The sequence below is a fragment of the Phocoena phocoena genome, chromosome X, assembly GCF_963924675.1.
Source record: "Phocoena phocoena chromosome X, mPhoPho1.1, whole genome shotgun sequence".
NCBI classification, from domain to species: Eukaryota; Metazoa; Chordata; class Mammalia; order Artiodactyla; family Phocoenidae; genus Phocoena; species Phocoena phocoena.
In genome coordinates, this window is record NC_089240.1 from 20,929,548 (window position 1) to 20,946,707 (window position 17,160).

Below are 17,160 nucleotides of genomic sequence, written 5' to 3' on the forward strand. Positions count from 1 at the left end.
TATATCATTTCATAATATGTTACTTCTAATATGGCGTTTTGCCAAATCTACTTTTTTAAAAGACTTTTTGTAACGGGGCTTTTCTCTTGCAGGTTTTTATGATAAGTTCATTTTGCTTCTGGACTTCAACAGTTTGTATCCTTCCATCATTCAGGAATTCAACATTTGTTTTACAACAGTGCAAAGAGTTGCTTCAGAGGCACAGAAAGTTACAGAGGTTTGTATTCAACTGGGAACTCTGGATATTGAGATTAAAAGTAGTGCTTAAAGAAGGAAGATAACCAAAGGGCTCAGTGTTCTAGTTTTTCCTCATAAAAGATAACACTATATCCTTTTTTAGTGGTCAAAAAAGGGGGGAGGGTTGGGTAGAAGGAGACTCAGACTGGTTCTGTGTCTTTTATCTAACAGCTTTACTGAGCTGTAACTCATGCACCGTGCAATTCACCCATCTAAAGTGTGCCATTGAATGGCTGGTAGTTTATTTGCAGAGTTTGCAAACTTCACTACAATCAATTTTAGGACATTTTCATTATCCCCCAAAGACACCCTATCCCTTTTAGCTGTAACCTCCCTCAATCCCTTCATCCCTTCCAGATCTAGGCAACCACTAATCCTTCTGCCTCTAGATTTGTGTATTTTTGTACATTTCATATAAATGGAGTCATATGTGACCTTTTGTGTCTGGCTTATTTCATTTAGCATGTTGTTTTCAAGGTTCATTCGTGTTGTAGTATGTATTAGTACTTCATTCCTTTTTATTGCTGAATATTCCATTGTAGGGATATATCTCACATTTTGTTTATTTTAAAATCAGATTGTCAATTTATGCAAAAATGCCTGCTGGGATTTTGATGGGACTGTATCAGATCTGTGGATCAGTTTGGGGAATATTGCCATCTTAACAGTGTTAAGTCTTCCAGTCCATGAAAATCGAGTCTTTCCATTTATTTAGGTCTTTAACGTGTTTCAAGTATGTTTTCTAGTTTTCAATGTACAAGTCTTGCATTTCTTTTATTAAATTAATTCCTAAATATTTCATTATTTTTGGTGCTATTGCAAATGGAATTGTTTTCTTAATTTCATTTTTGGATTGTTCATTGCAAGTGTATAGAAATATGACTGATTTTTTGTATATTGATCTTGTATCCTGCAACTTTGCTGAACTCATTTACTAGTTGTAATAGTTTGTGATTTCTTAGGATTATCTATATACAGGATCATGTTGTCTGTGAACAGAGATAGTTTTATTTCTTTCTTTTCAATCTGGATGCCTTATATTTCTTTTTCTTGCTTAACTGCCCTGGCTAGAACCTCCAGTACAGTTGAATAGAAGTGGCAAGAGTAGACACCCTTGTCTCGTTCCTGACATTAGGGGAAAGCATCTAGTCTTTCACCAGTAAATATGATGTTAACTGTGGGTTTTCCATAGCTGGCCTTTTTCAGTATGAGGCCATATCAATATATCATCAGTATCAGTATTTTGTTGAGTGTTTTTTTTTTTATCATGAAAGAGTTTTGGATTCTGTCAGCTACTGTTTCTGTGTCTATTGACTGTACGGTTTCTGTTCTTTATTCTTTTAATAGGATGTGTTATATTGATTGTAGAGCCATCCTGTGTCCCTGACATAAATCCCACTTGGCTTTGGTATATAATGCTTTTTATATATCACTGGATTTGATGCGCTAGTATTTTGTTGAAGACTTTCTTTCTGTATTCATAAAGGCTATTGGTGTGTAAGCTGTCTTTTCTTTCTCTTAAATTAATTTATTTTTAATTTTGGCTGCATTGCGTCTTCATTGCTGTGTGCGGGCTTTCTCTAGTTGCAGCGAGCGGGGGCTACTCTTTGTTGTGGTGCACGGGCTTCTCATTGCAGTGGCTTCTCTTGTGGCAGAGCATGGGCTATAGACGCGTGAGCTTCAGTAGTTGTGGCTTGCAGGCTCTAGAGCGGGGAGGCTCAGTAGTTGTGGCACACGGGCTTAGTTGCTGTGCGGCATGTGGGATGTTCCCAGACCAGGGCTCGAACCAGTGTCTCCTGCATTGGCAGGCGGATTCTTAACCACTGCGCCACCAGGGAAGTCCTGTAGTTGTCTTTTCTTGTTATGTTTTTGTCTGGTTTTGGTCTTAGGATAATACTGGCCTCATAGAATGAGTTGGGAAGTATTCCCTCCTTTTCTGTTTCTTTGGGAGCGTTCGTGAGGGATTCGCTTTAATTCTTCTTTAACTTTTGCTGGTGAAATTATCTGGTCTTAGACTTTACTTTTTTTGATTGCTAATTCAGTCTCTTGTTACAGGTTTATTCAGATTTTCTATTTCTCCTTTGGTCACTTTTGGTAGAGTCTATATGTTTCTAGGAATTTGTCCATTTTGTGTAGGTTATCTAATTTGTTGGCATAAAATTGTAAATAGTATTCCTTTTTAGTCACTGTTATTTCCTTAAGGTCAGTAGTGATGGTCCCCTCTTTTATTCCTGATTTTAGTAATTTGAGTCATCTTTTTTCTTTGGCAGTATAGCTAAAAGTTTATCAATTTTGTTGATTTTTTTTTTTTTTTGGCTGCGCCAGCATGTGGAATCTTAGTTCCCTGACCAGGGATCAAACCTGCGTCCCCTGCAGTGGAAGCGTGGGGTCTTAACCACTGGACCGCCAGGGAATTCCCATAAATTGTGTGGTTTTTTTTTTTAAAGGTCAATTCCCTGGGTTCTAACCAAATTTTATTGTTCTCATTTGTCACGGCATGTGGGATCTTAGTTCCCCGACCAGGAATCGAACCCACGCCCCCGCACTGGAAGCGTAGATTCTTAACACCTGGATTGCCAGAGAAGTCCACTGTTGATCTTTTCAAAGAAGCAACTTTGGTTTCCTTGGTTTTTCTCTATTGCTTTCCTGTTCTCTATTTCATTTATTTCTGTGCTAATTTTTATTACTTCCCTTTTGGTTTCTTTGGTTTGGTTTGCCCTTCTTTTTCTAGTTTCTTATGGTGGAAGGTTAGGTTATTGATTTGAGGTCTTCTCTTTTAATTTAGATATTTACAACTGTAAATTTCCCTTATAAGCAGTGCTTTAGCTTCATCCTGTAAGTTGTGATATGTCACACTTGGCCTTTTTATAGTCAATCCCCTCTTCCATCAGTCAGTCATTGATCTGACTTCTATTACCATAGCTTAATTTTGCCTGTTTGAGAACTTCATATTAATGGAGTAATACAGTATGTACTCTTTTTTTAATTAATTTATTTTATTTTATTTATTTTTTACTGCGTTGGGTCTTTGTTGCTGCGAGCGAGTTTTTCTCTAGTTGTGGAAAGCTGGGGCTACTCTTCGTTGTGGTGCGTGGGCTTCTCATTGCGGTGGCTTCTCTTGTTGCGGAGCATGGGCTCTAGGCGCACAGGCTTCAGTAGTTGTGGCTCGTGGGCTCTAGAGCACAGGCTCAGTAGTTGTGGCACACGGGCTTAGTTGCTCCGCGGCATGTGGGATCTTCCTGGACCAGGGCTTGAACCCATGTCCCCTGCATTGGCAGGTGGATTCTTAACCACTGCGCCACCAGGGAAGCCCTGTACTGTTTTGTATCTAGCTTTTTTTGTTCAGTGTAATGTTTTTGAGATTAATCCATGTTATTGCAGTATTAGTAGTTCTTTCATTTTTACTGTTAAGAAGTATTTCACCCTTACCAGTTCCCCTGAGATGAGCATATGGATTGTTTTCAGTTTTGGGCTGTTATTAATAAAACTGCTGTGAACATTCTTATGCAGATCTTTTTGTGGATGTGTGCTTTCATTTTGGGGGGGGTAAATACCTAGGGAGGGAATTTGCTGGGTTGCATGGGCAGTATATGTTTAACTTGATAAGAAACTGTCAAATTGTTTTCCTAAGTGGTTATACCGTTTTGCACTCTTACCAGCCATGTATGTGAATTGTTCCCCTTCTACTCCAAACACTTGCTATTTTCAGGCTTTTAAATTTTGGCTATGAAAGCATTTCTTAATGATTCTACTCATTAAACATCCTCTTCAAAAGGATCTTTTTGAATTATCTCACATGGATTTTAACTAGTGATGATTCAGTCAACAGTTTTATGTAGGGCTTAATAACTTAATGTGTGGTTCTTCGTATATAAAGCTTATACAATTGATTGTCAGTAGGGAATTTGATTAGATTTGGTTCTTCAGCAGTAAAAGATGTAAATTAACCTATTATCTCTGTATATTTTTCTCTGCTTCTTTGTACATGGGGCAGAAGACGTCTGTTTGCCCTCTAGCTCCTGAATTTACATGTCTTTTGGTTCCAGCCACATGCTTGGGGGCTGTTTTTCAGTCCCAATTCCATATTCCCAGAAGAGAGAATCTTAGAGGCTTGCCTAAGTTGTTGAACACACTCATCCATCAGCCATGACCACAGGAGTGTGTTCACCCAGTACAAATGCGTCTGCTGAGGATGGGCCCTTCTGTGGGACTAGAGGATAATTTTACAGAGTAGGTATTGAGTAGACATCCCCACAAGGTAGTGAATACATTCGGTTAATGATATTCTTTGGGCTTTGTCCTGCTGCTGTGTCAGTATTAGGATGATTATCGTTATCCAGCGCCAACCCCCCCCCCACCAACCCTGCCCCCCGCCACCAGTTTGTTTATTTGAGCTTTCCAGTTTGGATTTTGGATATGAGAACATTTCAGAGTTGGAAGGGACCTTAGAGGTCATCTAAAAAATACTATACATGTAAGCAGTTTATGGGTTCCATATCATTTTCCTGTGCAGTGCCTCAAGTCTTGAGAACAGCTAGTGCTGGTGGAGCCAGGCCTGGACTGTAAATTTCCTGACTCCAGATCCTTTCCGTTTACTTTTTATTGCACCTCCATAGTTGCTGTAAATAAATTGGAATGTGTACCAAGATCTCTTTAATAGGTTTGCTGTCATCATCTGCTCTATTGGAAAACAATAATAGTCCCTGTTACTATTGTGAGATTGTTCATTTGAAGTTATTGATCTTTATAAAATCAGACACTTTGTAAAGACTGGGTTATCAAACGGCATTGACTTGACATACTTTAAGCCAAGAGGTTTATTTTTAATTTTGAACCTTTGAAAGGGCAAATGTGCCTGGCTTTTCTTGGCAGCCTGTTAATAGAATTAATGGAGCCTTGAGAAAAATGGTCTAATGCTTTCCCTGCATTTTCCTGCTGTAAATTTTAATATAAGAAGACTGCTGGTTGCTTTCTTAAAATGTTGCTGTTTTACTGATTGCAAAGCAATTTGTAGACAAAAGGTACTACATAAATACTAAGAAATATACATGTATTAATTTTTAGAAATGTCATGGCCTATTAAAATATGGGCTCCAAATTCCTAGAAGAAACCTGCTGATTTAGGTTTTATTTTATTTTTTTTAAATACTCTGACTTCACTCATCAATTACATTTTTTTTTATTAATTAATTAATTTATTTTTGGCTGAGTTGGGTCTTTGTTTCTGTGCGAGGGCTTTCTCTAGTTGCGGCAAGCGGGGGCCACTATTCATCGCAGTGCGCCGGCCTCTCACTATCGCGGCCTCTCGTTGCGGAGCACAGGCTCCAGACGCGCAGTCTCAGCAGTTGTGGCTCACGGGCCCAGCCGCTCCGCGGCACGTGGGATCCTCCCAGACCAGGGCACGAACCCGTGTCCCCTGCATCGGCAGGCAGACTCCCAACCACTGCGCCACCAGGGAGGCCCCTAGTATTTATATTTTTATCTTTCAGTCTAAAACATTTACAATAATTGCTATGATTCCCCATAGTTTAAAAAAATTTTATAGCATTTTGTTTGCTAGTACACAGGACTTAACAGTAGTTTAGCTGCTTTTTTATCTTTTTTTAAATTTTAGAGATCTCTCTTAGTGTTTTTATTTATTTATTCATAAATTTATTTATTTTATTTTTGGCTGCGTTGGGGCTTCGTTGCTGCGCACGGGCTTTTCTCTGGTTGCAGCAAGTGGGGGCTTCTCTTGTTGTGGAACACAGGCTCTAGGCACGCAGGCTTCAATAGTTGTGGCGCACGGGCTTAGTTGCTTTGCCCGTGCACACGTGGGATCTTCCCGGACCAGGGCTCGAACCCGTGTCCCCTGCATTGGCAGGTGGATTCTTAATCACTGTGCCACCAGGGAAGCCCAGTGTTTTTATTTTAAGAACAATTTCCCCAAACATATTGCTCCCCAATCTTGTTGAAGGGAGGAAAGGAGCATGTGTAAAAATTCATCTCTTTAAATGATACCTACATTTGTCAATAACTAGACGGGGGAGGTACTGGGAATGATGGGCTGAGAGAATTGGAGGAGAAGAGGGCAATGTTGAGTTGTTCTGCAGCCCTCTCAGCTTTTTCTTCTACCACCCACACTTTGTTGACCTTTACTTAGACAAGAAAGTAGCTTTTCAAGATGTGATCACGGGGTAAGCTCCCACAGTGTATGATTTTGGGAATTCATTTCATGAAATTTTGATTTGTCTGAAATGTTCATCGTGTGTTCATCAGGATGGAGAACAAGAACAGATCCCTGAGCTGCCAGATCCAAGCCTGGAAATGGGCATTTTGCCCAGAGAGATCCGGAAACTGGTAGAGCGGAGAAGACAAGTCAAACAACTAATGAAACAGCAAGATTTAAATCCAGACCTTGTTCTTCAGGTATCTCTTTCCACTCAGCAACCTCTGAGTGACAGTCTCACCTCTGAAAATTTGATTATCTAGGAGTGATTTAAACTTGATGCTGTGGGCAAATGCATGTGCTTATTTTAAGTTGGTGGGTAGGAAACCATTCAGAAACACAGTATGCCTCAAAATACCAGGCACGTCTATGTGCAGAACTGTATCTGAGCAACATCCTTCTGACTTCTGGGAACTTTGGAGTGTGTGTTTACTTGATTCTAGGAGGTCAGGGAATCATGGATCTGGGAGGATGGGTTGATTATGTTAAGAGTTCTTTTTTCCAGGGTTATTGCGGGTTTCCTCTTCTTATTGGTGAGCTAGAAAGCATCTAATGTAATGCTGAAGCACCTACAAATACTTTTGTTTGTCTTTTGTCCTTATGTGGCCTGCAGTATGATATTCGACAGAAGGCTTTGAAGCTCACGGCAAACAGTATGTATGGCTGCCTGGGATTTTCCTACAGCAGATTTTATGCCAAACCACTGGCTGCTTTGGTGACATACAAAGGAAGGGAGGTAAATGGCGTAACCGTCCCATATCTAAAAATGAGAGTATTTTAAACTAAACATGTTATGGGGTAGGAGAGCCAAAAAGTTCATTGCCTAGTTATACAGCTTCAAGTATCCCTTTCTTAGGACAAATTTGAGACAGATATGCTTTTTAAGTAAGGATTCATTCATTCGTACATTTTGTGTGCGTGTGTGTATTTATTTATTGAGCATCCGCTGTGTGCCATGGATTATTCTAGGTACCGCGGATAGTGTTGAGCAAGACGTAAAAAGTCCCTGCATCGTGAGGCTCACATTCTGCCTAGGGCAGGGGGTGTAGAGGGGCTTGGCGTGGGGAGAGCGTCATTCGGGAAAACAGAGTCTAAATAAGTGAATAAACAAATACAAAGCATAGGAGAATATGATAGAAGTAATGCTGTGCAGGTAAGTAAACAGGGTGGAGGGCTAAACAATGTTAAGATGGCTGGCTAGTTTAGCTTGGTCAGGGAAGGCTTCTTTAGGAGCTAACATGAATGAGAACTAAGCGACATAAGGGAGCTAGTTTTTTTTTTTTTGCAGATATATTAGGTTGGAGTGTGAGGGAAAAGAAGAAATCAAGGAGGATGCCTCCATTTTTGTCTTCTAGCTGGTTAGCTAGTAGAAATATTTGTTAAGAAGGAGAAATCTGAGGGAGAAAGATTAAGTTTTATCTTGGATGTGTTACCTTTGAGGCTTGTAATAGATCTGTAGGCATGTTAATTAAGTAAGGCATGATCTGTAGGCATGTTAAGTAGGCAGCTGGATGTATCAGTTCAAGTCCCCAGTGTCATATATATATGATATATAATATATCGGGACTGGAGTTATAGATTGAGGGTAATTGGTTTTAGAAACGTGGGCCAGATACCAAACAGATTTGAGGTACTATCTCTTTGTAAACACTAAAAGCTTCATTTGCTTTAGCACCACGTGCATGGCTTTTCCTTAGTTTCTAAAAGAACGGTTATGTTAAATATTATATTCCATTTAACTCCAGTAAAATACTGATTTCTGTCAGTGGATTTAAGACTACTCGGTCTTACGGAGGTAGTGGTTATGGGCAGAACGCTCATGCTGGGAGCGTGGACTCAGAGTACTCAGAGTAGAGTTCGGCACGCTGCAGCCCATGGGCCCGATCCGGCCCGCCACCTATTTTTATAAGTAAACTTTTATTGGCACACAGTCATACTCATTCGTTGAAGTATCATCTATAGCTGCTTTTGCAAGTACAGCGGCAAAGTTAAGTAGTCAAGGTGGAGACTTGCATGACCTGCAAAGCCTGAAATATTTACTATCTGGCCCTTTTCAGAAAAAAAAAATGCTAACCCCTGCTTAGAGTCTAGATCAGGACTGTCTAATAGCACTCTGAGATGATGAAAACGTTCTCCATCTGCAATACCCAGTGCAATAGCCGCAAGCCCCAAGTGGCTAGTGAGCACCTGATAGCTGGCTGACGAAGTGGATTTTGAGTTTTATTTAATGATAATTAAAATACATTTAACCTCACATAGCCACATGTGGCTAGTGGCTGCTGTATTGGACAGTGCAGATCTAGCTGGCGTGAAACGAACAGGATATTGAGAGGTGCTCTTCTGTTGGGAGCCCGCTTTCACTCCGCTGAGGGCACAGTGAGGAAGGACACTTGTATTGGACACCAGCATTATGCGAGAAGCTTTCAGATGCATTATTTCCTTAAGACCCCGTTAAGAATCAATCGATAGAGGCAAGAGTGTTCCAGTTTTGCAGATGACGAAGCTAATAAACTGAAAGAGGTGAAGTGTAACAAGTGACTTTTTTGGATGGGAATCCAGCTCTTCCTGACTGTAAGGCTTTTGCTACACGGGGGTTGTCTGCTCCATCTCAGGATGGCTCTCCTTTTGCTTTATATTCTGCCTCTTATTCCTAGAAGAACGTTTTTTTTGATACTCATCTCAAGACATAGGCCTTTTTTTTTTTTTGCGGTACGTGGGCCCCTCACCGCTGTGGCCTCTCCTGTCGCGGAGCACAGGCTCCGGACGCGCAGGCCCAGCGGCCATGGCCCACGGGTCCAGCTGCTCCGTGGCACGTGGGATCCTCCCGGACCGGGGCACGAACCTGCGTCGCCTGCATCGGCAGGCAGACCCCCAACCACTGCGCCACCAGGGAAGCCCGACATAGGCCTTTTTTACTTGAGAAGATACAGGTGTTTTAGGGGCTCGCTGAAGTGAGGAAAGGATGTTTTCAGTTTCTTTGGCCAAGTTTACTTTAAAATTATTTAAATTTTATTTCTCTGTATGTATCCAGTGGCTTCTGATAGAATACCATCTTATTTTTGTATTAGGAAGTGCACTCACTATGCCCCAACTGGGTGATAATACATGGGTTGACTATTGAGATTGGATCAAGGTTACTCTTAAGTTTCTCATGAGAGGCAGTAGTTGACAATTTACTCCCTTGGAGAGTGCCTCTTGCTGTTGGGAAATCCCTGTTGTTAAATTTTCTGCATTGGCTCAGAAATCCACAAGCTTAAAAGGGCACTGTTGATAATGATAAGCCCCAAATTTGTCCAATGATCTCCCCCACTCCCCTAATCCATTGTACTTCAACGGCAATATTTTTGTTTAGCTCGATTTTTAATGGGGAATTTAAACTCAATTTTTATTTTTCTCTTATTTAAAATATAACAACAAATCTTTCTAAACTATTTTTAAAAAACCCTACTCTTCCCACTAAAAAACAAAGAACTTCAGACAAATCTAGAAATAATCATATGTGATTTAAGTTCTTGGCTTCTGCTTCCCTTTGTCTCTTTCCCCTTTGCTCCTTCCCACAAATACAAAATACAACGGTGGGAAATGGGCCTTTAAAGTAATGTGAGGTTAATGAGAAATAATAATTACACAGTTGCTTCCTGGAAATCTTATTCTAGAAGAGGATTCAAAGCCACGTACAGAAATTATTTCCTATAATAAAAATGATTGTAACGTATTGATGATAATTATTAGCACTGGCGGATGGAAGTATTTTATGTGATAATCTGTCTTTGGGTTTACTGTTTTTTTCCGTACGTACTATTAGGTCTTTGTGAGTTCAAGCATCTCTTGATTATCAGAGGTAGGAGGAGCGAAGTGTAAAATGAGAGTCAGTTTGCCGAGCTTTTGGAATATCTTTGTAACTTATCGAACTTATCTTTTTTGTACTAAGAGTAGACGAAGTAATATAGTAACCTGAAAATCCTAGAAGTTGATTGCTTTTAAAGTCCTTGTGGGATAAATTAGATTAAGGTTCAATTGGAAATTAATGAGAAGGAAACCTGGTAGCATGTTGTCTGAAAAAGGTTATAAAATTTTGCACTTGAATATAGATTAATACACAGTCTGGGGAGGCCTTAACCCCCCCCCCCGCCCTTTTTATTTTTAAGTCTGTTTTGTGTGTGCTCAGTTTGTTGGAATCATGCAGGTTTGGCTCTGGTGACCTAATAATTTCTGTAATCAAATGTATTATGGCTGCTAGAGTACTCAGAGTAATTACTAATTGTACTTTTAAAAACAGGTTTATAATAAAAATGCTAATAGTTGTGTCAAATGGACATCAATATTGTCTTTTCCCAGGTGTGATCTTTCACACTTAAACTCTTCTATGATTTTTAATTGCTCGGTGGTAGAGGAATTAGTTAATGGTTAAGGAATTGTATGAGGGACCTCATGGTGTGCAAGTTATTTAAAAATAATGAACTCAGTGTTTCCAGAGAAGTAATATGGAAACCTAGTTGACAGATAACTCGAAAGTGAGTCTATATAAATACCATCTGTATTTGTGTTTATTCTCAATGTATGTGTAGGGAGACATAAAAAAGATACTGAGCAAGTTGGTAGCAGTAAGTGGACATATATTTTAAATCACAGAGAAAACAGACTAGGTAGTCAAGTGACTGGTGTGGTAATTGAACTGATTTTTCACTAGATGGCGATAGACACCCTGAGATCATTAATCAATTAAGGGTTTTATTCTGTGAACAATAGTGAAAGCCATTTAGTGACACAGATCTGTCCAAATTTTTGACTTTTATTAATTTTGAAATTATTAAAGGACCAAAAGATTGTAATAGTCTAGTGTATTTAGTGTTTAAATAGTGACAGTCTTTGAATAAAAAGTTTTATTGATAAGAACAATCATTTTATGTATCATAGCAAGCTAATTCTTCTATCAGAGAGCTCAATTCACACTTCCGGCCATGGGGCTACAATCCATGACTCCCTTGGTCACAGTATCAGGCTAATCTAAAGAGAACTGAAATGATTTTGATGTGTAATTTTGCCTCTTTGAATTTGTTGGGGTTTTTTTGAGGGATTTAAAACTTACTCTATACTTATAAGCATACTCATTGCATAATCCTTAGTGTAATGGTAATATTTGTCTTTATGGAATAATTACTACTTACTGACACTGGTATTGTCTTATTTCTGCACTCTGTTATTTCTGTGCCCTTGAGAAAATGATTTTTGGTCTGGATTTCTGATTGCATTTTAAAGTGAATGCATGCTCTCGTGTTTGGGTGTAGAGCCCATGCTTTTTCATTTTCTCACCCAGTAGGCTAAAGTGAGTCTTTGCCAGCCTGCTTGCCAATCAGTTGTAGACTGCCTAGCTTTCAATTGTGTTTGGAGCTGAAATTTGTGCATTTAGAAAATGTGTCCAAATCATTGCATGAAAACATTGCTGTCAAGCCCAGGGCAAGCCTTCCTGGGAGTCTCTTGGCCATGTGCTAGCACCTGTCAGAAGCCCTTCAGAATGGCCTTGGGATGGAGGGCTGTAGCCTTTGTTGATGTCAGCGGCAAAAGAGAATGAGTGAATATACAGAATCTTATAATTGAGTGCTAAAGGAGACTTTCAACTTTATCTAGAAATAAGCAAAAATTTTCACTTTTCCAATCTTTTTTCTTAAAAAAGCCTAGTTTTAAAAAATTAAATGCAATAAAATATTGTAGAGACAGCTAAAGACCCTTTCCTCCCCGCCGTCACTCATTTTTTTCTTTTCTTCTTCCAAGGTAACTGCTCCCTCCGGGTTGGTTTTGTCCTTTTTGCCCAGGGATTTTTGCTTTTACAACAAATACGTGTACCTATACACGTGGTGCCTTACAAGTTTTTACCATTTATGTGTCATGCTATCATATTTTTTGCAGTTTGCTAAAAGAAAAGTATGGGAAAATCCCTACTCTGTATACCAATTTTTAAGTATGTCCATGTTGATACATTTTTAGACTTGATTTATTCATGTTACCTGTTGTGTAATATTTCAGTGAATAAATACAGCACAGGATATTTTTTATTCTCCCATTGGCCATCTTTTTAGCTTTCCTCATTTTCACTTCTTTTACTTTTTTGCTGTTGCGAATGGTGCTATAGTAGACAGTGCCACATGTGCGAGAGTTTCTCTAGCGTATTACTAAGAGTGGAGTTTGCACATCTGCAAGCGGTATGACACGTTATTGGTAGGAGCAGTCATTTAATTTATCATAGCGAGTTAATTCTTTCAAATAGCTAAATTCATATCTATGGCCATGGGACTACAATACATGACTCCCTCAGTCACAGAATCAGAGGTTAATTTAAAAACAGTTGGGAATAATTTTGATATACAATTTTACCTTTTTGAATTTGTTGTTTATTTTTCTACTGAGGGATTTTTAGACTTCTTAGATACTTGTAAACATGCTTGTTGCATCATCCTTAGTGTTCCACACCTTTGCCAGCATTTGTTATTATCAGAATTAAAAATTTTTGCCGGTCTCATGAGTGTGAAGTGGTATCTCATTGTGCTTTTAATTTGCATTTCCCCGAGTATTAGTTAAGGTGAGCATCCTTTCATGTGTTTTAACTCTTCAGGTTTCTTTTTTTCAGTGTGATTTGCCTGTGCGCATATAGGTCCTATTTCGCTGGGTTGTATGTGTCTTAGTATTTCTTCTTAGTTATTCAAAGGCTAGTTCTTTTTTGGTCATTTTTGTTGCAGATATCTTTCAGTCTGTGACTTATCTTTTTAACTTTATTTGTGGTCTTTTCTTGTGCAGAAGTTTTAAATTTTATTGTCAAATATTTGTTTTTTCCCCCTTGTACACTGTGTTGTTTTTTTTCTTAAGAAACCTTTCCCTCCTTCAGTGACATAGACATTCTCTCTTATTTCCTTCTAAAAGTTGCAAGCTTTGGCTTTTCTTATTCAGGTCTTAAACCCTTCTGGGAATTATTTTTAGGGATCGTTTAAGTTAGGGATCTAACTATTTGTCTTTTTGCTTCCTGTGGAGTTGTTGAACCTCTTCTTTTATTCCAGGGGTCGAGAACCTAGAACTCCAGGGCTAACTCCTGTCCACTGCTTGTTTTGTGTAAATAAAATTTTGTTGGGACACAGCCACACCCACTTGTTTATGGCTGCACTTGTGTTCTGTTACAATGGCAGAATTGATTAGTGCCCAGAGAGCCTGAATGACCTGCAAAGCCTAAAATATGTACCTTCTGGCCCTTTACAGGAAAAAATTGGTGGACCTCTGGTCTAAAAGAGAGTCACGTATAATTGGAAAGTCACTCTCATTTCTAACAGCATCAGTCATAGTGGGTGAAAGTAGAGGAAAGTACACTCAAAGTAGTAAGAAGGAAGGAAAGCAATCTTTCGGACATCTACAAAAACATAGATTTTCAAGTTTTATCTGTTTATATTGTCATATGGGAACTTCTCATAGAAGCAGAGCGAATGTCTGTGACTCCTCAAGTTGTATGTGACATTTTATGTGTCTGTGCATGTGTGTGCTTTTTTGGGGAAAAGGGTGCATAGCATTTAAGAGATTCTCAAAGGGCACCATGATGCAAAAATGCTAAAGAACTGGTGGTTCTCATATTTCTTCATTTCTGCCCTCGTAGGTTGAGGGGACACTTTAGTCTTAAAAACGTATGATTTGGGCTTCCCTGGTGGCGCAGTGGTTGAGAATCTGCCTGCCAATGCAGGGGACACGGGTTCAAGCCCTGGTCTGGGAAGATCCCACATGCCGCGGAGCAGCTGGGCCCGTGAGCCACAACTACTGAGCCTGTGCGTCTGGAGCCTGTGCTCCGCAACGAGAGGCCACAACAGTGAGAGGCCCCCGCACTGCGATGAAGAGTGGCTCCTGCTTGCCACAAGTAGAGAAAGCCCTCTCACAGAAACGAAGACCCAACACAGCCAAAAATAAATAAAAAAAAAAAAAAAAACAAAAAACGTATGATTTTGTTACCTAAAACATGGCAGTATAAAGAATTTTCTTGCCAGACCAGACTCATGGAAACTGTGTGGGTGGTAGGAGGGGAAGAGTTCTGTCTCCAGGATTTAATAGCCACCATTAAGACTACTTTTAACTTCAGCTGACCTACTAACATTTTGATTTTTTTTAATATAAGAAGATAATTTCTCTTAAGGCTGAAAGTGAAGGTTTAATATATTTTACGTTAAAAAAAGCAATATCCTTTTTCAGTGGTTACAAATTACTTACCACTTCGAAGTTGTTTACATTATAATATTCTAAGCCAGAGAAACTTTAAATTCCGTTTTTATTGTTGTATTTCAGGGATGTTTGGGTTCTAAATTCTTGGCAGTTCTTCATACTATTCAACTTTATTAATTCATATCTACTAATTCAGAATTGGTAATTCAGATGTAATGAGTTGAAATTCTTCATAGTACAAATTAATAGCAAATTTAGAGCCGAGGTTCTTTTTATATACCTTTAACTTCTATAGAAACACCTGTTTTCTGTCAAGTAAGTGGCATCTTAACTGCAGATTATTTATATGGGTGAACTTTTACTAATTAACATCTATATTTGCTTGTCCCTTTGTCTGTATCCTTTCTGAAATTGGTGAAAGTAACGTTGGTAAATATAAAGCTAAGAAGAGGAAACACCTTGGAGATACCTGTGGAAACCCAGTTCAAATTATGATAAATTAGACCTTCAATAATTTGAGAGAAATGCAATGACAAAAAAATTTCAAGTATATAGAATAATCTATGCCGTATGAACACAGTATTGCACTCTATAAATAAGTGGGTTACATTTAGGCCTGGTTTGAATTTATGTACTACATGAACACACATAATATTTCTTTCAAAATGACTAAAACTTTAGACTTTCAAAAAGAAATTCAGAAGAACGTTATCCCTCTCAATGTTTGGAAACTATCCCCTCCAAGATGCCTGGACATCTGCCTTCGTGTGCTCTTTGGGTTTTGAACGTTGCAATGTATAGGTTTAGGAGCAAACAGGCGGTTGATGTTAGAGGTAGCTGGGAAGAGGGAGACAGGGTCAAGTCCTGCCTGTGAACCGGGCTGGGTCTGTGAGCAAGTCTTTTGTCAGAAAGAAGTGCCTCGCACCCGTCCTCACATGTACCTCCTGGGTGTCAGCGGCGGTGACAGGTGGTCCTGGGGCTGTGGGGGCTGGCCTCCCTTGTCTTCAGAATGCCATGGTTTATTTCATTAAAGAAGGTGGAATTTACTTATTCTCAGTCTAAATTAGGGTCTTTTAAAAACCCACATGTTGGTAGTTTTACACCTAGATTTCGTAATGGGTCTGTAAAAACTAGTATGAATACTTAAATTTTTTCTCTTAATTGACCAAAAAAGGAAAGAAAAGAAAAGCCTGCAGCCTCAAATTGTTTCTATATTCTCCAGTCTCTACTTGCGTTTGGTTTGTCGGGGATCACTATGTCTGTATTTTGATGTCCCCCACCCCCACCCCAGCACCTAGCCCCCGTGCCCCACAGAGTGTGTGCTAGTTTGCTGTGACTCTGGGATCATGCTGGTCTAGTAGTTTCTGCAGTTATAGATGGTGGGTGTGGAGGAGATGCATTTTGTGATATAGGGTCTTGATATTTAAGCCTTATTTGAGTTTATAAGAATGGCCTGGATACTCAGAGTAAGAAAAAGGCTACTTTATACGTTTTTACTGGGCCACTCTCATTTGAGAAGGCAGGGATGGTATTTTTGCCCCGACATTTTGCCCATTTAATTACTGAACCCACTGGGAGTGTGACTGAGGATGAGGAGATAAATACTGTAGGACTAACTTTGTGTCGGTGCCACTGATCTCTGCTCAGATTGAGTTTCATTACTCTGACTCGAATCACAGAAACTGAGGCCTGGAAACCTCTTCCTTTCTTCCCCACCCCTCGCCACAGTGAGTGATTTTCTGTTAACCCAAACTCATTCCTCTTTCTACATATGTGAACATTTTCTATAAACCTGTTTTGGTGTATGTTTCTTTTTCACGAGCCGCGTGTTATTTGCCAGGTGTTCTACAGCTCATTGCTTTGGCAGTGAACCAAGATGACAGAGCAGTAATGATTTCGAAAGTGCCATTCCCTCTTTGTTAAGACACAAAAAGAAAAGTGTGAAGTTATTAACCACTATTCACCAGTGGCACAGAAACTGGCGTAAGGTTTAATTGTCTGGATCCACAGTCAGTCTGCCTAGGTAATTTCCTGGACAATGCTACTCTTAAGGAAAGGGGAAAATATCCTATAACTTTATTTTTTTTCCTCCCATGTCCACCCCCCTTCACAGATTGTGGATACAGATGGTTTGTAGAGAAAGGATCACTGCAAGCCAAAAATACTGATCTTTTCTCCAGATTTTCCTTTCCTCATCCACCCAGGTAGTAGGTTTATGGGTGATGTGGTTGCACTCGGCAACCTTGCAGATTTCCCCATCCCCCAAATGGATCAGCCGCCCCAGCGTTTGAATCTGATGATGTACAAGATGTCACCGTCTCCTGGCTTCAGCCATGCCAGGGACACTCCGTGTTAATTGGAAGAACCTGCTTTCGGCAGCCCGTGCCGGCTGGTGGCTTGTGTGTGCTCTTCCCAGCAGTACAGTCAGGCCCTTCAGAGACAAATCCATCTCAAATTTAAAAACAAAACAAGCTGATTGGGTTTATTATGGCTCAGGACTGGTTAACTGAGAGCAGACTAATAGAATT

The 17,160-nt window shown here is 39.6% G+C and overlaps 1 protein-coding gene across 3 annotated transcripts in view; it reads left to right on the top strand.

The window, feature by feature from the left end:
* Positions 1 to 17,160, top strand: part of POLA1 (DNA polymerase alpha 1, catalytic subunit) — a 306,641-nt gene that overhangs the window by 61,657 nt on the left and 227,824 nt on the right. For all 3 annotated transcript variants that reach the window (XM_065900491.1, XM_065900493.1, XM_065900494.1), the window contains 3 exons: positions 93 to 217; positions 6,496 to 6,645; positions 7,059 to 7,181. In XM_065900491.1, coding sequence (XP_065756563.1) covers positions 93 to 217; positions 6,496 to 6,645; positions 7,059 to 7,181 — 398 coding nt within the window. The remainder of the gene's footprint in view (positions 1 to 92; positions 218 to 6,495; positions 6,646 to 7,058; positions 7,182 to 17,160) is intronic.